The sequence below is a fragment of the Aricia agestis genome, chromosome 20, assembly GCF_905147365.1.
Source record: "Aricia agestis chromosome 20, ilAriAges1.1, whole genome shotgun sequence".
Taxonomy (NCBI): domain Eukaryota; kingdom Metazoa; phylum Arthropoda; class Insecta; order Lepidoptera; family Lycaenidae; genus Aricia; species Aricia agestis.
The window spans coordinates 34,536-56,513 of NC_056425.1; the positions used below are offsets into that span (position 1 = coordinate 34,536).

At 39.0% G+C, this 21,978-nt stretch overlaps 1 protein-coding gene across 1 annotated transcript; it reads right to left on the reverse strand.

Moving 5' to 3' along the window:
• Positions 1 to 7,164: 7,164 nt before the first annotated feature.
• Positions 7,165 to 21,634, reverse strand: LOC121737328 (zwei Ig domain protein zig-8-like). The gene is made up of 7 exons (XM_042128968.1): positions 21,486 to 21,634; positions 10,778 to 10,928; positions 10,248 to 10,519; positions 9,746 to 9,823; positions 8,714 to 8,932; positions 8,359 to 8,572; positions 7,165 to 8,025 (listed from the first exon to the last, which is right to left on the reverse strand). The coding sequence occupies exons 2-7, from the start codon at positions 10,893 to 10,895 to the stop codon at positions 7,919 to 7,921; spliced, it is 1,008 nt and encodes a 335-aa protein (XP_041984902.1). The 5' UTR covers positions 10,896 to 10,928; positions 21,486 to 21,634; the 3' UTR covers positions 7,165 to 7,918.
• Positions 21,635 to 21,978: the final 344 nt, after the last annotated feature.

Genomic DNA, 21,978 nt, shown 5'->3' on the forward strand with positions numbered 1-21,978 from the left:
CGTAATTAGTAGATGCACATCACATAAATATTTTATGGCGATTTCACTGATAACAATTAAACATTATTAACAAATGAAATTAATTTCTTCCACTGCGTTGTGACGAGGTCGAAATCGTTTTTCATGATAATATTAATATAATGTATTTCTGTTTAATACCTCCCAGCAACTTGGTATAAAGTATTTATGCAAAATTTCTACGCACAAATGGCGGGTTTTATTACAAATAGATTAACTTATTCGGCAAATAAACAAATTTAATATTTTAGAAATTCGAAAAACAACAACCTCATAACGTTTTTACAGATTGACAAGGCTTTATATGAACGTTGCGAAAAATAAAATAATAAAAATAAAAATTGTTTTGTTTCTGAATAAATTTGAATCAAATATTTTCAGAACGTTGAACTACATGTTGCCTACCACCGGTTCGGGAACTAACCTGGGGAGAAGAACCGGCGTAAGAAACTCGCACGGGGCCACTTTTTAGTAAAAAAGTGGAAAATTTGTCTTTAAAAAAAAAATACAATGTAAATAAGTAACTTAATCTATACACAATGTAAGTCTCATATAATAAATGTAGAAGCAGCATTGCAAGCAGCCATCCTACTCCCAAGATGTGCTAGGTATCGTTTAGGAAATCGTTGACCGTATAGTGGGATTTGGCACACAAACGTTCTTTAATTACTTTTTTTAAATTTATTAATTAATAGATTTTGAACGTTTTCCGGGATTTTATTGTAAAGGCGTATAGATTGACCTTTAAAAGATTTACTTATTTTGCTAAGTCTGATCACTGGTATTTCCAGCTTGTGCCTATTTCTAGTGTTTCTACCGTGACTATCACTATTAATTTTAAATTTAGTTAAATTCTTTCTAACATACAATACATTATCAAAAATGTATTGAGAAGCAACAGTTAGAATACCAATTTCTTTAAACTTTTCTCTCAGAGGTTCAAAAGCTGACATTTTATAAATTGAGCGTATAGCTCGCTTCTGCAGCTTCTGCAGCAAAAAAGGAACTAACGCCGCCATCATACAAAAACGTCTTTTTTGACGGTTCTCCTTTTCGCGCAGCGCCCCCGCTCACGTTCATAAAAAGCCTTGTCGATATGTAAGTCATAAGTGTCACCACTTACATTTGACTTTTTTTTTTTTTTTCATAATATGGCGCTCGGCTTTTTAACCATGGCCAGTGTTAAGTAAATATGGCGGGAAAAACATTTTTTCGTGAAAAGTTTACAAAATTTAAAGTCGTTTTTCCAGATGATCGTCAAGTCGAACGTCTAAAAAAGTAGTCAGTAAAGTCAACGAGTCAAGTCAGTTGTTTTAGTAAAGTGGTTGACCCTTTACTAAAACTTTCGATGCAGTTTTGAAGGGAACACAAAGGGCACGTTTCTTGAAGTTGTATCACTTGCCTACACTTATACACGACATCGAATATTTAATGGTTTTAATATTCTACCAACATCACACATTAAAAACCGATATAACACAAATTTAGGAAAATAATACAAAAACACAACGTCACTCTTTCGTATTCCCAGCAAAACTCTGACATTTGGCTTGTCAGTTGACGTGAAAGTGACAGGTATTGAAGTATTTGCGTTAACGGCTACATAAATAAATTCTTATGCATGTGTACATTAAGTTGAGACCGCACTGCGCGACACTACGCAGCAGAGACACTACGCGCCACTTCACATTTCATTGAATTTGTATGTGACGTGAGTCGAAACTTTTCGATTAAGTTGTGTTGCTTTGAAGTCACGAGTATAACATAAGTAGTCACTAGACTAGTGTAGTCTTTTTAATCGCTAAAAGTGTGTGTAAGCGCTAATTTTAAGAACGACTGAACCAATTTGGATAATTATTTTTATGTGTTTGTTTATATTGTGACAGGTCCTAGAAAGGTTGCTACGTCTTGTTACAAACAGGCCCAATGGAATGAGGTCGAATGGAGTTAGGTTGAATGGAGTTAGGGGCTAATTATGAGGGTATTGTTGATTGAGTTTTTTTTTAAAAGGGGTTTTCGTTTTCAGTTTTGCTAATCAGGGTTTTCTACATCGGGGGTTTGTTAATCAGTTAAAAGGGGTTAGGTTAGAAAGGGTAAGGATAAACGGGGTAAGGTTAAGTAGGATTACTTTTAAAGGTGTTAGGTTAAAAGAGGTTAGGTTTAAAAAGGTTAGGTTAGGTTAAAAGAGGTTAGATTAAAAGAGGTTAGATTAAAAGAGGTTAGATTAAAAGAGGTTTGGTTAAAAGAGGTTAGGTTAAAAGAGGTAAGGTTAAAAGAGGTTAGGTTAAAAGAGGTTAGGTTAAAATAGGTTAGGTTAAAAGAGGTTCTCTCGCTCCCGAGCATGGTGCGCTGCATGCTCGAGAGCGATGAGGCCTGGCAGGCGGCGGTCTCTTTCTGCGAGTATGTCATCTCGCAGAAAGAGACCGCGGAGCGGGACAGAGAGGACGATCCCACCTCTCTGCCGCTCCGCCGGCGTAGGACGGGAGTGCGGAGGCGTCGCTATGCGAACCTCCAATAACTCTCGTCCCACGGGGCTCCGGGTCAGGATGGGTACCTGCCCGGCTAAGCTAGTCCCGGCGCCGAGGGGAACGCTTTAGTTTGCCTAAGCGTTCCCTTATTTTTGGTGGAAGTCCGGTCCCTTTTGAGGTAGACCGGCCGGTCGTGGAGGGAGTCCTGTGTTTGGTAGATCCGGGACATCCCTCCTTTATACGGCTGAAGGCGAACCGCAGGTGGTTTTAGTGAGTAGGAGTCTCACATACCCCCGGGGTGCTTCAGCTTAACTGAGGCACATACCCGACCCGGGGGACCCATGATGGGTTTCCCCTGCGCATCAAAAAAAAAAAAAAAAAAAAAAAAAAAAAAAAAAAAAAAAAAAAAAAAAAAAAAAAAAAAAAAGGTTAAAAGAGGTTAGGTTAAAAGTGGTTGGGTTAAAAGAGGTTAGGTTAAAAGATGTTAGGTTAAAAGAGGTTAGGTTAAAAGAGGTTAGGTTAAAAGAGGTTAAGTTAAAAGAGGTTAGGTTAAAAGAGGTTAGGTTAAAAGAGGTTAGGTTAAAAGAGGTTTGGTTAAAAGAGGTTGGTTTAAAAGATATTTGGTTAAACTAGGTAAGGATAAACGAGGTTATGTCAGCATAGTTTTAATTATGTTGAGCTATACCTGTCAATTCTCATATAATTAAATGCTTTTGTACAATTTTGCTTGCGATCCTCCTCCAACGGCTTCCTAAGAGTTTTCACCGACAGATGGGACTCTCGTCTTCTACATAGGTGGATTACGATTCACTGTTGCTAATATGTAGTTAAAGATATGTAATTTTACTAACAATAGGTTAAGAATAAATTGTTACTAACACCTATGGATGAATAATCTGAAATAAATTATTATTATTATTAATAATAGTAAAGTTAGGTTACATTTGAAATTTTTTGGCGTAGGTTCGCCTATATTTTTATTGTTAGGTTAGCGGTCCCGATGGAACCTATCTTAGGCATCAAAGTCACTTTGACAGGTGTCAAAGTGACTTTGACATGTCACCTAGCAACTTCCAAAACAATACGAACCTTATCAATAGGGTAAATGACAAGACTTTGGGATGTAATATTTATTATTTCAAAATTAACTTTCTGGTAGGTACTACCACTTCACAGGTCGAACCACGTCTCACAGCATCTTGCAGAGCGCGTCCGTTGTCGCCGCCAAAGTCCTCAGCAACATCCTGAATAGGCATTCAGCAGCAGCAATTACTTTGTCCTCACATTGGCACATAATATATAAAATATTAGATTTCATCACTGTATTTTTTAATTTTTCTCGATCTAAAACTATCTCACAATGATGAACAAAAAACTTACTTGATGTAGCTACTTGCAGTTCCAATTTCCATTATTTTCGTTAACACGGTAAATGCAAAAATGCAACATACCTAGTACTCCATCTAGTGTATGTTGTAATTTGTATAATTATTCGTCATTATTATGCAACTCAAGTGTAAATCCTTTATTATACTTGTGATGGTCGGAGATACGATAGATCTTAGTGAGTGGCTGCTGCTTTATGGTATGTATTATTATAATCCTCCAGTTATCTGAAACGCAGTACAATAATCATTATCTTGCTTAAAATCTGCGATAATATGTATTGTGTCATAGCATACTACTCGGAACCTAGACGGAACATATCGCCATGTTTTATAATGCACTTTAAAACCTTCAATTCCTGATAATGTTCTTTAAATCTGCATAATATACTTAAGTTGGTCATAACAAAAGCTTTTAAATCGTTTACGGTAAAATACAAGCCAGAAAATTTTTGACACTGACGATTGACGCAACCACAGACTGTAGTTCTTTTTTTTATTATGGCACTTCGGCTATTTAACCATGGCCAGTGTCGAGTATATTATGGTGGGGAAACAATATTCTTCAACATCGTTTTTCTATATTGTTAGGTCTAAAGTCTAGTCAAAGTCTAAGTAAAAGTCAAATCGGTCGATTCAGTAAATTTGTAGACGCTTTACTGAAACTTTCGTTGGAGTTTTGGAGGGAACACAAAATAGGACGTTTCTGCATATTGCATCACTTTCCTACACTTGTGCACGATAACGAATATCTAATGGTTAATATCCTACCAAAGGCAAAACTCCCAAACCACAGTTTAGATAATAATTAATCCCAGACTGTAGTTACCAATTTTACTGTCTTTGTGACTGCGTATTGTATTGCCATAATATTATGCAATATTAGATTTTTACGTCCGGACTCCAGAGTGTAAGGGGCCTTTCCCACGAACCACGACACAACACGATTTAAGAACTACACGACACTACATATTAGCTCGATGCACTCCTTCACCATATAAAATATAACTGCAAAATTTCATCCACCTACGTTTCCCCATTTTTCGTAAAAAGGGTTACAAAGTTTTTCGTTCGCTGATGATGTGTTTTATTTACAGGTAAAACACCGTCATTAAATACTGTACATACGCATACCTGAAGCTTACTGATATGAGATCTGTTTATTATCGCCTGATGGGAAAAAGACGCCAAGACGCCGTTGTATATATTATACACTAGCTGTTGCCCACGACTTCGTCCGCGTGGACTTCAGTTTATAGCGCGCGGTGTCAATAAAATTGGTGTCAAAAGCTTTTTAAAACCCTGGTACCCCTTAAATCAAAATACCCAGCCGTGTAGTGTGCACATAATATGTTTTTTTTTTAACTAAACTTTTTTTATACCTTTTAAAGCTTATTTAGCGGTACACAACTTAGCTGCATAATGCATTACACAACTTTAGCTTTGCAATTTGTCAATACCCATAAACTATTTAGTATTTATTATTGGTAGACTGTTGTTTCTGAATTCTATGTTGGTACGTGAGTTATTTAATAACATGTATAACAATCGAAATATTAACTCAGCATGGTACCACCTCTTGTAGAAATACATATGAGCAAGCGATAGCGCGATCTAGGCGACTCTTGGCGCCATCTGTTCCAGTTTTTGGAACTAACTTAATTTGAACAAATTTACGCATAAACACCCCCTTACAACCCCTTTTTCCAGTAAGAAGTAGCCTATGTCCTTTCTCAGGCTTTAGACTATCTGTGTACAAAATTTCATTATAATTGGTTCAGTGGTTTTCACGCCGTTGTTTTTGAATTTGATATATAATCTAAGTTGGTAGGTGAGTTCTTAGTTAATAACGTGTTTAACAATCGAAATAATCGACAAACCTAGCTTAGCATGGTACCACTTATAGAAATACGCATGAGCAAGCAATAGCGCGATCTAGGGGACTCTTGGTGCCATCTATTTTGAGTTTTTGGAACTAACTTAATTTGACCAAATTTACGCATTTTCACCCCCTTACCCTTTTCCAGTTAAAATGTAGCCTATGTCCTTTTTCAGGCTTTAGACTATCTGTGTACAAAATTTCATTACAATCGGTTCAGTAGTTTTGGCGTGAAAGCGAGACAGACAGACAGACAGACAGACAGACAGACAGACAGACAGACTGACAGACGGACAGAGATACTTTCGCATTTATAATATTAGTATAGATTAGAAAAGCTTAGAAAATAGAAATGTAAAATACCTTACTAAGATCAATAGATAGGTACCTTATTGAGATTAATGAAAAGATTGTTTGAATTACATTCTTTCAGTAAACCAATGGTCTGCTTAACCCAAAAAAAAAGATCTAAATTTCTGGAACTATTGTTTGAAAATATCTTCTATCCCGAATGTCTGTAGATCGCACTTTCAGTGTTAGATCCGTAAAGAGGCCAAAAACAAATCGAGTCTTCATTTACAGTTAAGTGTCCTGAATCAACAGCTAATAATGTCAAGTCGTGGACTCTTCGGCCTGAGCATAAAAGAACTATAAAAACAGTGTCAGACCACATAGCGAATTGTCGTCTAAAAATCGTGTGTCGTGCTGTGCGGTGTCGTTGCGTGTGTAAACCGTACAATATAGAAATGTATGGCACCCGGAGTCGTCACCGCATTTTGTCGTCTCGTGTCGTGGCTCGTGTCGTGGCTCGTGGCAACACGCCCTAATAATTTTATTGGACTCCAGAGGGTATATTAATTATTATTATTATTTTTAATGCTGATTTGTCTGTCACATTTTTTTTAAACTTATATTATAATATGTATAATGTTTTGTATTTGTCTTTTACATTGAAAAACTGTTTGACAGACAAGGAGAAAACATTGTTCATAAATCGTGTCGACATAGGTGTCGACTCCAGTCTCCACACATTGCCGACGTGTGTAGATCTATTTTACTAAAGCCGTGTTTTCTAACATCATAACATGTTTGTAAAACAGAATAGTGGCGTGGCCTAACAGTTTTGTTAGTAAAAACGCAAAAACAAATGGATAACGTCCCCCGCATTCGCCTGCGGGGAGGGGAAACGTTATCAGTATTCAGTCTGTAGTACTGTCTTATATTTCTCGGGAAACGAAGAGAATGAAAAAAAAACAGCATCAAAACAAAACAGAATGCACCCGACGCGACGGGCTGATTTGAAACATACTTAATATTTTGCTAATATTATGATATTTTGTTGTCATATTGTTAAGGGGTAATAATAATATAATTTTTAAATTTTGGTAATAATACTAAATTAATAAAAAGCATAAATGGAAACGTAAGTAATAATTTATTTGCTAGAAGAACTTTTACTCAGAACTTAGTTCCAAACAGAGTTATTATAATAATATTATTGTAATATAATCTATATTACGAACAATAAATTGAGATAATAATATCTTACAGGTAACGGTCGCGAACGGCGCGCGCCGCAGCTAGCCGCAGGCCGCAGCACGCAGCGCGGCGCCGCCCAGTTCTATTGTTATTTACAAGTACAACTTGAGCTTCCCACCACATCTCGCTATGTACAAAAGTTTGTGGACGTTTTACCCTATCAATATTACAAAGTAAAAGCTCAACACCATTCAATATAACAATTGAACAGTTAATATAATAATATCATTTTTTTTGTAAATCAATTTCATATTGCCATAAATAAATTTATTATTATTTACTTCCTCTCAACATAATACTCGTTTTATAAATAAAATTTACGTTATACATACATTGAATACTTTTAGGAGAGTTAATTTAGACAGCAAAACTTAAGTACTGGTGGCCGACTGTAAAGAGTGTTCATTGATAGTTAAATTAGTACTCATAAAAACCAATCAAAATAATACTAAAGTATTGTAACTAAAAAGTTACTTACATTAGTACAGTATATTATTATTATTTGATAAACAAAACAATACTCGTGATTCAGATCAATAGTCCGGAACAATCTGTGTAAACTGTAACCTTATAATAGTACAGAAGAGTAGCGTCCTTATGAAATTCGTCGTCCGCCGGGTTTCCGCGTCTCATGCGCGGCACACCGCGACCAATAGCAGCAGCGCCACAGTCGCTGCGACTGTCGCCCGCGATACGACGCCCGTGTTGCGACTCAACGTCGCCGCCATCTTGTCGCCTTAAATGCAAAAAAAAAAAAACAAAAAAGGTTACATTAGCAATCCCTTAGTAGTCTGTACATTCATTAGTACACCAAAATATAAGTACGTCGGAGAGTATAGTCAACGAAGCGAATATTGGCGATTATGTGCTAGCATTAATTACAAGCAAAATTTCAGCCTGCAGTATATAACACAAGTCGGCCCATACCAGTCGGCTCCGACAAGAATCCCATGTGGCTTCTGGTCGGAGCAATCAATTTTGTACATATTACACATTATTGTCCTATCCTAGACGACGACGTGATGATTTGGTATAATATTATTGTGTGTTTTAGATGTTCGATACTGACTGCCCTCGGAGACGTAGACGAGTATGTGCGCGGGTTCGGTGTTGGGCGCGCGGCAGGAGTAGTTGCCGGAGTGCGCGGGCGTGGCGGCGCGCACGGTGAGCGCGGACTGCGTGCGCGCGCCCGGTGCCGTCGCGACGCTCACGCCGCGCGCCGCGTCGTAGTTGATCATGCGCGCGTTGTGGTACCAGAACACGTACTGCGGCGGCACCGGACTCTGAAATATTACGATGAGTATTGAGTATATTTCCACAATTATTTTCTTGGCTCGACAGGCTACCGCGTGTTTAGATCTGTGTACGAATGGTTTTGTTGAAATCTGTTACAGTACGGACAAATACCCGCGTGCGGCACCCACCTTCTCTATGATGCAGACGAGGTTGATGGTGGAGCCGGCGTCGACGTGGTACTCGTCGGCGCCGAGGATGAAGGCCTCGGGCACGAGCAGGCGCAGGTGCACGAGGCGCGACAGCACGCCACCCGCCGTCGACACCTGGCACTCGTACGTGCCGTTGTCGCGTTTCTGCACGTACTTGATCTGCAGCACCCAGTCGTCCGACCCCGAGCTGTGCAGCACCTGAAACAGGAATCATGCACCGTTAAATAGACGAATACGTCGACGCTACTAGTTTGCCGAGAGGTTTAAATAAGGTGAGGACTGAGGAGCTAAATAGTAAAGCGACGATACAACAAAACCTACGTTTACGAACTAGTCAATAAAGTTAATTCCACAAATCAATTTGACATTCATACTAATAGATGCGGCATCTATTAGTATGAATGTCAAATTGATTTATTTATACTGACAGGAAATTAATTTTGAACTTTTTGAGAAAACGTTTATTTAATTAGTCTTTCTTATGCAAACAATTTGTTTATGCATCAATTATTAGTGATATTGACAACCTGTTAATGAGCATAAAGTGACAATAGATACAAAGTCTTGAATCTTCATTACAGTCCCAAAGTAAGAAGTGTTCTTTATAATAATATAATTATTATAATCGGATTAAAATAAACAAAACTTTAATATTAAAGAATACAAGTCTCATCTACGTAGCACTAGATGGCGCTTTTAGGACTCTGCTAATGCACTTGGCTTATTGGAACTATGCTCAGGGACCTATCGGACAGAGAGCAGTCACGCGTTCAAGCATTCTGCTTTCGCGTTCTACGTTCGAGTGGTCAGCCACATAGGGCCAACTCAGACGCGGTCAGAATGTGACAAATACTAATTATTAGTATTCGTCACATTTGAAAAAAAACTTACCTAGCGACCGCTAGGTAGCTTTGAACCACATTTACAATTTTTGATGTGAAATCTTTAGGAACCAGACTTAACTCAATGAAATGATTATTTAAGTAACAATTATTGTGTAGCGGGATTTACCTGGAAGCGCTCGTCGTTGGTGTACATGAAGACGCCGGAGCTGATGATGTGCCAGTCGCGCCGCCGCACCCACGACACCTGGGACACACGACACACGCGGTCAACTCACACTCACCGAATATCTTATGCCATTCGATAATAATATAATACTGTGTATAGCTTAGAAATAAAATATACTGGGAAGTATTTATACTACTATGATAATATTTAAGTAAACTTATAAAATTAAGTTATAATAATATTATTGTACTTTTAAGATTATTTTACAATTTATTTCTTATTTTAACTAATTGAATAAAAAAGTACGATATTGCGATAACGTGCGGTTGGAAGACTTGGAGGTTTCAACTAATTTTAATTATTTTAGGGATACTCAGATAGAATATTATGTCACTGCAGTTGTAAGAAGTAAAGTTCTCCTTTCCACCGATAGATGGCGTTGTGCCATGAAATCTCACGTTAAGTAATTGGGAAATAGATTTTTTTTAATGATAAAACATACCCCACGCTCGCCGAGGTTGCGCACGGGGCAGTGCAGGAAGGCCACGGCGCCGAGCTGCACGGGCACCTCCTCCTCCGTGTTGTTGATGGTGGGCTCCCGCCGCAGCGCGTCCAGCGACGCCTGCCACAGCTCGCGCCAGGCCGGCACGCCCGCCGCCTCCGCCTCCGCGTCCGCCTCCGAGTACGACAGCGTCGCCTCCACAACAGCCCCCTCCGCCCCGTCCGCCCCGCCCACCGCGTCCACCGCCTCGATCGCCAGCCGCCGCGACCGCTCTGGAAGTACACAGCGGAACAATAATTACTATTGTAGCAGGAGCGATACTCATATCATGCGACTAAATCGCCACTCGGAACATAACTAAGAATGTAAACAATCTTAATTTTCCACAAAAAGAAAACGCTCTTCATGTAGGGTTTTGGCGCTGACCCCAAAAAGGCCGGTAAACTCCGATGGTATCCTCGTATATTATATATGTAACATTTATCACACGACAGTATACTCTCTAGACACAATAAAAGTTGGTTACATACGTAGCGTAGTGGCGGGCGCGAGGGGTTCGGCGGATGCAGGGGGTGAGGGGGGTGCGGGTGCGAGAGCGGCGGCGAAGAGCGCGGCCAGCAGCGCGGCGCGGGCGGGCGCGGCCGCCATGCGCGCGCGCCTCAACCACGAGCCGCACCGACCCTGCAACACAAACACATATTAATAATATGGTAGATAAGTGTCTAATTAATATGCCTAGCACAAACACTTTTTTTACCCAAAAATGGATTTGGCAGGATAACGATTTAGGCCGACGATATTATGTACACACCACACACCTGACACCTTATGTGCCCGAGCTGCGCCTGCGAAGCGAGGTGCCCGCGACGCCACTCTACCTGTCGCGCCTGCACTGGTCCATGACGGTCGAAGACGTCGTAAACTACATCCGCGAGAAGACCACCTACACCTTGAGGGTGGAGTCAAAAGTGAATTTCAGTTCCTTTGTGGTGAGAGTGCCGACTCAAGTTTTATCCATCTTCGAGGTGGAGGAGTTCTGGCCCGCCGGTGTAGTTTACCGGAGGTTCCGGGGGAGGCTCCCGAACGAAGCGCGCATCACGTCGCCGAAAGAGACTTTACGTGATAAAGTGTAGTGTGATTGTGTGTGTGAATGTGTAAATAATATAATATATTAGGGTAAAATTGTTCGGCGTGCATCCGTTGTCTGATTGCCATAACACAAGTTTTTACTTAGCATGGGATTATACGACGTGATGTACGCTACCTAGCTTTATACTATTGTATATTATTGTATGCTTAATAAAGAATTTGAATTTGAGTATACACTTATAAATATGCGATGATGATTTACTATTCTATTAAACTATGTCGTAACTTATACTAAATTACTATTATATTATGTTACAGTTAAATTAAGTCATATTATAATATTAGTACTTTTTAGGATTTATTTCTTATTTTAATTTTTAGCTGATTGAATTTAAAAAAAAAACCGGCCAAGTGCGAGTTGGACTCGCTCATGAAGGGTTCCGCAGCAGCAATTAGGTTTATTTCTATGAAATGAAAAGGTTTTTGATTTATTTTTATATTTCAGTTGATTTAATGAAAGTTAAATTAAGGTATACCGTTTATGACGCAGAAACACAGAAAATAAACTACTTGCTAGATCTCGGCAATTTTCGTTGGTAGTTTTTATAGTAATATACACCATATATATATTTTTTTAATTATCATGCCCCTTCCTTTGAGGTTAGAGGACACACACACACACACACACACACACACACACACACACACACACACACACATTTAGCCACTTTGGAAGAGTCTCTCTCGCAAACTATTCAGGTTAGAAAAAAAATTATATTAGAAACCCACCCACACGCATAGGTTGGGTGAATTATTTTTTTTGTTTCAGTTGTACTCCCCTAAAATTTTTAATAATTCTTCCATTTTTGTATCAAAATCTTAATGCGGTTCACAGACTTCATCTACTTACCAAGTTTCAATAGTATAGCTCTTATAGTTTCGGAGAAAAGTGGCTGTGACATACGGTCTACGGACGGACGGACACACAGACAGACATAACTAATCTATAAGGGTTCCGTTTTTTGCCATTTGGCTATGGAACCCTAATACGGTATCCTGTGATAACGTGCGGTTTGGAGACTTGGAGGTTTCAACAAAATATGTTAAACATTTTAGGAATACTCAGATAGATGTTACATGATGTTACTTTTGTTAAGAATCTCTTCTTCCTTTCTTCTTTTCACCGATAGATGGCGTTGTGCCATGAAATCTCATGTTAACTTTTAAAGCTACCTGTGTTAAGCTAATGAAATCGTACTTATATTGTAACTTATTAATTAGAGGCACCATAAATATCAACTCAAATAATATATTATTCGAGTTGACGCTAGAATATAACATAATAATATTAATATACTCGTAAAATACGAGTCGTAATATTATTATAACTCGGTTGGTATTTTCATTTGTGAAGTAGTCAATGTTCTGATCGTGAGCTCGTATTAAGGTAAGGCCATACACGGGACAATTTGTCGTTTCGATCGATCGTCAAGAAAATCGTCCAATCGATCTTTTGAACGTAAAATCGTTTGCGATATTGCTACACATGTACAATGTGTCGTTCGATTTTAACATCGACGAGATAAATCGTTACGATAATTGTCCCGTGTATGGCCCTTTAATCGAGTTCGCCGGCGCGCGCTGGTCCTGTGGTCCTGTGGCTGAGTTAGGTAATGAATGGCCGCCGCGAGCTGACGAGAGCGGCGCTCGAGGGACAGACTCGATACTGACTGTGCGATTAGATAATTAGTGACGCTTTATAGCAGTAGTCAGTACTTGAATATAATATATAGCAGCAAGCGATAGCGATCATTGAAAATGTAATAATTCTAACTTTTTACAAAAAAACTGTGGCTTTTTCTTAACGCACTTCGTGAGCGTTTCGGCGCTACATCGATCATTATAATCGACACGAGACCCATTACGGCCGCTAAACAGCGATCAGCCCCTGCCCCGTCTATGGACATTAGGGTGCGTTACCACCGAAGCTGCGTGGACGGGAATGTGTTTTTGATAAGCAATTAAATAAATGAACGTTTATTCAACGGAAATTTAAACATTACACAAACTACCTACGTTTAAAATAAAAGGAAAAATACGACACAATACAAACAATCAAGATTTTTTTAGAACAATAATACAGAATACAGACAAATACTATGAAGGTAACTGGGTAAAACAAAAAGCACAAAAGAACAACAAATTCACAAAAAAAAAATAAAAAAATAAAAAAAATAAACGAGGCGCATTTAGAGATAAATTGGTAGTGGAATGCTCAAACCGTCGAAATGGAATCCACTCAGGTTCATGACTGTGGGTTTCACAGTCCCTGATATTCTGTGGACCCATTTTTGTCAGCGTTGGACAGACTACTTCAGGCACACTGTAAGAATAATTATTATAAGAACTAATTGGTAAAAAAGAAATAAAAATAAATAAGTAATTAAATAAAAAAAAATATGTATTTATAACAGATAATAATATAATAATGTATCAAAATATGTAATACCATAATATTATAATATTATTTAAACAATTAAGTCGCTTGAGTCTTGACTGACCCCACTCAGCGCAACTCATTAACTCAATAAAGACATTCTTCACACGCTGCTTGCTGCTTAGCTCAGCTCCGATTCAAACGCACACACTTAGGGTTGTGGCGGTAGTCGGTACCCACAATTCGCCTAACATTACTGCATCGCGCTATCACAGTTTTGGAGAACGGCAAGATATATACAATGTCTGAAATGACGTCAGTGGGCTTCGGCTTGACCGAGCATGCTATCTCGCTCGGTCGGAAGATCTTCCTTTTCGGCCGCCACTAACAACGTTAAATTGGTGACCACCGACAAGAACACGCATCCTTCTGGACATCAATCATCATCAACACTCCCCGCCCCTCCGCACCACGTCAGCAGACATCAAGCATAACCGGGTCGCCTCGACCATAAGCCGCGTTGGGCGTCCGCGCCAGTCGATCCCGCGTCTGGCTTGAACGGGGCAGCCATAGGCTACAACGACCGGTCAGCAAGCAGAGCACGGGGTCCCTCTCCTGGTCATTGCACGCGTAGCTTCGGCCCACACTTGACAACACAAGCGCATCGAAGAATACCACAGGTCTTCGGGGGGGAGTGATGTGGCGGTACCCACAATTCGCCTAACATTCCTGCATCGCGCTATCGAAGTTTCGGAGAACGGCAAGATATATTATGCAACGTCTGAAATGACGTCAGTGGGCTTCGGCCTGACCGAGCATGCTATCATGCATGTTCGGTCGGAAGATCTTCCTTTTCGGCCGCCACTAACAACGTTGAAGGGTGAAGCCAAACGAGCGTAATTTGTGAGTTGTGAGTCGCAGAATTTTGGCTGGCAGAAATTCTGCTGCATTCAGTTTCATACAAAAGTCCTGTTAACACGAGCGTAATTTTGTAATTCATGATTTGTTTATATTTACGCGGCAGAAATTCTGCGACTCACGACTCACAAAATTACGCTCGTTTGGAAGGCCCTTAGGGCCGAACTGGCTACCGGCTACCGCCTACCGGTCACTAGCAGCTAATGTGTATTTAATGTGTCGATGGCGTCGGCGTCGGCGGCTTTGGCGAGCTTATCTCACGAGGATCAGACCGATCGTGTGATTGTGCACTACCTCCTCTACAGCCACACGTCATTAAATAGTGGTAAACTTCTTATAAACCTTTCACAAATCACAACTCACTTAAACTCACAATGATTATTTATTATCTAATCACACATATATTAACACATGAAAAAGTCATAACAAATAATGAATCTAAGCCGCAATTATTTAAACATTTAATTTTTTTTTTGAAAAACTTTTTATTCTTCATGGGATCAAAAGACAAATAATTATATTATTTTATGTGTAGCAGAAAATACCATTGGAATTTCTCGTAATTTACAAGTAACAGTTTTTCGATGCCACAAAACGCGGTACTTATATCTGAAAAAATATGTAACTTACCGCGTTTTTATGAAAACTTAATTTTTCATATTCAGTCTTAAATTATTATTTTGATGACGTGAAGACAAGTCTGTCAATTTTGTTACTTGAGTATTTATGTCGCTTCGTAAATGTTATATTGTATATTGTATATAATAATATATTGTATATAAAATTTGAGCCTACAAGTTTCAATAACTAATTTAACAAATCACCGGGAAATTTTAACACGGGGCATCCCAAAATGCAATAAGTCCCAAAATATTATCATTTTTGGACACATCACACTTGCATCACACAGTGAGTATAGTGACGTATACTCTGACCACTTAAAGCGTGACTCTTGTAGCATGCTCGTAGCATATATTTAGTATGTTACGAAGGTCGCGCTTAAATTGGTCGTACTATAGTGACTTACTCTGTTCTAGGGTATGCAATCCCGCTAGATAATTTCAATCCCGGTATTTTCGGGACTGAACCATCACAATCCCGCGGGATCCCGGTATTCGCGGGATCCCGCAGAGTAGACTGAAACTTTCAAAATAAGTGGTTATAATGACTTTAGTTGATTGACCCCATTTTATTCTTAGAATTCAAATGAAACTAACTTTGTCGGACACTTTTTTAAAAGGGTTTTAAATACAGTTTCAGACTTCAGATGTAAAAAAAACTAATCATTTTTTGGAAATGGCTACGTAATAATAATAATAGTTAAAATAACCTAAAAAGACCATGCCTATTTCTTTTCATGTTTTATTAAAATATTTTTTTTCGAAATATAGAAAAATTGTACTAAAAGATACCATTACATACGTACAGCCCAAGCTTATAAAAGTTATATGTATTAATTTTGTCGCCTTCCAAACGGCTCCTGATATTCGACACAAAGTAGCCAGCAGCTGAAAAAGTTCGCTCAGTTTCCAAGCTGGTTCGTACAATTATTATCATTTAAAGTGAAATATAGGTGAATTGACTGTAAATTGTTTAGTGGGCTGCTGTAGCCAGTTCTCGCATCCCCTCGCGCAGAGTTACACGTATGAATCACGCTTCTTTGTAATCCCGCCAGTACCGCGGGATCCCGCTAAATTTTCGAACGGGATTAGTCCCGCAAAATACATGCGGGATCCCAGTATTTCGGGATCCCGGTATCCCGGTATTGCATTCCCTACTCTGTTCAATGTACGTGGGAGAGCCATGCTTCGGCACGAATGGGCCGGCTCGACCAGAGAAATACCACGTCCTCACAGAAAACCGGCGTGAAACAGCGCTTGCTCTGTGTTTCGCCGAGTGAGTGAGTTTACCGGAGGCCCAATCCCCTACCCTATTCCCTTCCATACCCTCCCCTATTCCCTTCCCTTCCCTACCCTCTCATATTTCCCTATTCCCTATTAAAAGGCCGGCAACGCACCTGCAGCTCTTCTGATGCTGCGAGTGTCTATGGGCGACGGAAGTTGCTTTCCATCAGGTGAACCGTTTGCCCCCTTATATCATAAAAAAAATAATGAAATATGTTTAAAAGATTATATTAAATAGTGTTTTCCTCACTAGCCACGTCCTACACATTACATATTTTATTATTATAAGACTGTAAATAGAGTCACGTAATCCTTCATGTAGTTCCCGGCACAGAAGACTGTACAGAAGACGGAGAATCACCGCAGGAGTCTGGGGTGTAATTAAATCGTCGTGTTCCGGGGAAATTCAACGCGACCGAAGACGCGCAATAAAAAGTTTAATAGCTTCTAAAATGAGAAACTGTGCTGGTTTAGCTAAAGACGTTGGGTTTTGAATTATGGCTTAGAGAAATTTCACAGGAAATCTGCAATTTTTTCTTTAAATTTACGAGTCAGGAGTCAGGATCTCAAATTACATAATACTCGTATTGTGATTTAATGACCTTTTGGTAGTTCAATTTCAAGCTAATTAACAAAGTTTTAGTATAATTTATTTATGATGAATAAACTATAGTACGAGTAAGTATGGTTTTTATTGCCGGGTCTATTTAACAGATTCTCTTGGTGCTTATTAATCAAAGATGGTTCGTCTTAAGCGTCGAGTTTACAATGAACCCTAGACTCTCCCTGGAAATAAGTTGGAATAATTTATTTATTTCAACATCAACTAGCAACTGGCAGGCAACAATAATACGTCGGAACAAGCTCGTTGAGAATGATAATGAGCGATCGACTGTTAACGGAAAACTCTAGCTAATGTTTGGCCTCGGTTGTTTTGTAGTTGTTTACGAGTAGGTATGCTAATATTATTTTCATGTATTTCCTACCTATTGGGTTGTAGTTTACTGAGTCAGGTTTAACTCATTTGATTTACTTTAAGTGTTGATACTGAAAGTGATGAATTTTAAGAGTAGATCCTCAATATGTACTGTATAGAAAAAAGCAAAATGTGCATTAAATAGGCTCCACATTGTTGAGCTTATTTGGTACCTGTAGAGTATAGAGTCGCGACTAATTTGGATAAAATTTAGCACAAATTAGTGCAATCATGAGAAAGGACATAGTATGTGTAGTGGTTTGATGAATAAAGATATGCTCCGCCTACCCAAGGGTAGGTAGTAGGGAGAGTAGTGGTGGTCGCTCGACTTCGGTCTGACGATCACTTCTTCTATCAGCTACGAGCCCGAGTGGTGGTGTTGAGTGATATAACAGTATTGTGTTTTACTCTCCCTACAAGAATGTGCAAATTGTACAGTATGTTATTACGTACTATCACTTCTTTTTCAGCGTTCAATTGGTTTAAATTAGTATAGTATGAATAAAATAAGTACAATATAAGTACATAATTTTTTAATCATAATATTAGTTCCTTCGTGCCTCAGCTGCTTAATTTTAATGTTTAAAATGGTGATATGACAGTAAAGTTGCAATTACCGTCGTGTGTAAAATAAGTATGATAGACTTTATATTCTCATAATCGAGTTAGTTTTTAACATTCATATACTTTTATCATTATACCAGCGACTTGTGCTCCTTACGGCAAACAAGCTCGCTGCATATTAAGTTTACGAGCAAAAGTGGGGCCTCAACTCAAATAGCTGCGAGTGTAATTTGTACGATTTCCGCCGTTACGAAGTCTCATTGAATACAGCCTACAGGCCAACAAAAGGCTTCACCACGAGCGGTCATTCAAAAGCACTTAGAAGTAATTGTCATCAAACGCGGCGTGAATGTTGGAGGAGCGTGGAGGAGCGTGGAGGAGCGTGGAGGGGGGTCACACACTGTCACACACTAATATAAACTGTCCGCAAAGTGCGACCGACTGTAACATCACTCCGGGAAGGTAAGTTTTAACAATACAGCACCTATCATCAGCATCACGGATCACCGTTAGTTGTAAGCGATCTGAATGTTGTATGTTACGTCACCTCTATAACTAGGGTTGCCATCACCCAAATTCCCTTCGCCGGTCAGGCACGACAAAATTCCCAGATATTCGGCCGAATAGTGATTATTTCCCCGGACACCTCTTAAACAGTATAATTACGATAACGTCTTGCCAATTTTTGCTTTTCCAACAATAATTTGTAAAAATCTGACTAACTCAAGTCCGTGCAAGAAACCGTGTATACGCTTAGCAAGTTTTTATCTTTCGTTTATTGCTGTATGACTTAAAAGTTAAATTTCTCTCATCAAGTGTCTGGATTTCAACCGACTTCAAACGAAACAACAACTTTTCAAAAACCCGGCCGGACGCACCCCGGACGCCCTTCAAACTAGGACAAATCCGGGGAAATCCGGACGGATGGCAACCCTATCTATAACTACTATTCTTAAAGTAGGTATGCTGTATGCTCCTTATGTGTGCAAAGCCTTTGTGGAGGCTCTGAAGAATACTTTCGGAAATAAGAAAAATGTCACCTCTGCTATCAATCAATATCCTAATTTCGTTTTGTCTTTAAAAAGCATTAAAAATGCATATAACTATTCCATATTATAACCACCACATAACCACCAAACAACTTTGAGAATCGCTGCTCTTAATATTATCAGCACTGTTTTTTTTTTCATTCATGCTGACATTTTGAGACAACACTTATGGAGGTAGTCGAAAACTTTGTCAAAACGCGTTAGGCGTAGGTCGCAAGTCGAAACTCGCAGCATATTAATCATCATTAATGAAATAGGGAAGATAATACACATCCAGTAATAAGACTGTATGTCAAAAATAAAGACTTCAGAGTAAAATAAGAATATTTGTAGTGTGTACGTCTGTCGGCCTGTCACGTTCAGTGATTTAAAAGCGTTAGACTTTAACCCGTGCTTTAACAGAGGGGTTAAACGACTAACGTCAGTCAGTCACCTCTGAGTTATATATACATATTTAGATAGTCTAAATGCCGCACTCAACTACTCAGTAGACAAATATAAAGATAAAAATTTTGATCATTGATGTATTATTTGAAGATATTGACGTAATAATCAGAGCCCTAGTATATCCCACAATCTTTACATGGTACACTTCGCGGAAAAACTATTACGCATAATGATCTGTGCGTTAACATAGTATTTTTTATTTATATGTAGATGTGTTATCATTAGTCAGTTAAGGTGTGACGACGCGAGCCCTCACAGAGCTCGGCTTTTAGCTAGTTTAAAGACAGCCCCATACATAATATCATCTTTCAAAGTCTTCATTAAATTGAAATTAAATCGTCAACAAAATATGTCTCAGGGTGCGACTGCAGCCGTAAGCTTTTAATTGAGTGTGCAATGTGCATGTTGCGGTTGTGAAATAATTATTTCCAGAAACTTGATAATAATATTATGTAGCCCGCAACTTTGCTACAAGTTACAACCACTGAGTTATAAGTGCTACGTACTAGAACCGCTATTGCTAACAACAAAAAACATGTCGCACATGCAAATTTGTTTATTGCACGGGAAACGTACGTTATCGGGATCAAAATATATGAGTATGTTCAACAGTTGACAGACATACAGAGAGACAGACACATTTTTGGATATGTATTAAGATTATATTATTATTTATTAGCATCTAAGAGGAAACTTCTAAAGTTTTGCCTCAAACGACATCGCACACATTCCACTTCAGAGTTCAGGGCAATCGCGTTATTTTTAAACGTTTCAATTCAGGTTCACATTTGCTTTGGTTGTGGTTCAGTTACGGTTTGGTTCCGCTGCGTCTGAACAAATTTCAGTATCGTGCTAACGTTCCAACCGTAACTCAAACTTAGATGGAACTCGAACGAAGCACAACGTTTGACCTTTAGACAGACATTGCAGCGGACCAATTAGCGCCCTTCTGATTTAATTTTGATCGGCTTAAATATGAACAATTTTTTTCCGATGCGTTAATTGGTCAATTGACAATTTTTTTATTTACATTATGGAGGGTAGATGGCTCCATAATAATTTACATAAGGATGAATATGACACGAGTGAAGTTGTTATGAAATATGAATGTTACTTGGAGTTTTTAATTTACGTAGGTGAATTCTTAATATTGTTTTACTTAGATATTTTACAAACGCCATACTTAAGTGTTGAATAGTGACTTGTGACAAAAGTTTTCTGTGGAGCGGAAAACATATTTTACATAAAGAAGTAATGTCAAAATTCAATTCACTTTTTAACAAACTCAAATAGTCCGTAATGTTATTTTACAGCCAATTTACAGCTTTGAAGTAAAACATAAGCTTATATTATAATTTGATTATAGCTTATATCCGTTGATAATATTAACTAATTATTGTTCGTAAAAATTACTAAACATATTTACTTAAAATTTAAAAAATATAGTTAGAAATTAAGAATGGATCTTTGAAAGATTTCTAAGATTCGATGAAAATTGAAAAAAATTCAATATTTGTAAAAGCGAGCACCTAATGTATGTATTTAATTAAAACTAAGTAATTTCTTTTGCAATTTTCTATCAAATAAGTAGCAAGTATCTTAAATTGCTGATTAAATATTTATATTTAAACTATAACTAAACTATTTACCTACTAATTCTCGTAGATGAAACTATTCGGATAAAACGGCCGGCTTAGATGTTAAACAGTTATAATAAAATGTTATGTACCTAAAAGCTATATTGTTTAGATATTACAGGGAGCAATAACACTTTACTTTTATGTTCATACGAGGAACGATAGCCCTAACAGTCCCTTCAGGGTATCGTGCGGTGTAGAAGTAATGTCACTTTACATGTATCGTGTTAGAGCTGGTGCCTGGTGGTGCGTCGCGGGCCGGTCACATGTCATCAGCGGTCGGCGGGCGCACTGCACGGCTCCATCACACTCACTCCCGACACTCGCTCCAACTCGACCTCGACGCGACGTGCGTTCCAAGCGGCGTGCGCGGACCGACTGACGCCGGCCTCCGCCCGACCGCCGCCGACCGAGCCCGAGCGATGCCGAGCCCCGCGCGAGCGGCCACGAATGGGCCACGAGCGCGCGACGCGAGCTCCAAGTTCTATCCGCGCTTGTACGGTGCGTCCACATTTGTATCATTTGCGCGATCAGATCTCCGTCGCGATCATCGTGCCGTATCAAGTATGCGTATCATGGTGTGGACGCCTATTAGATCATTCTGCCGATCATGCGCGTATTCGATACGACACGTATCAGTTAGGCGGTTAATAGCGATCGGGGCGTATCATGATACGCGTATCATTTTGACACGCTTCGGAGATCTGATC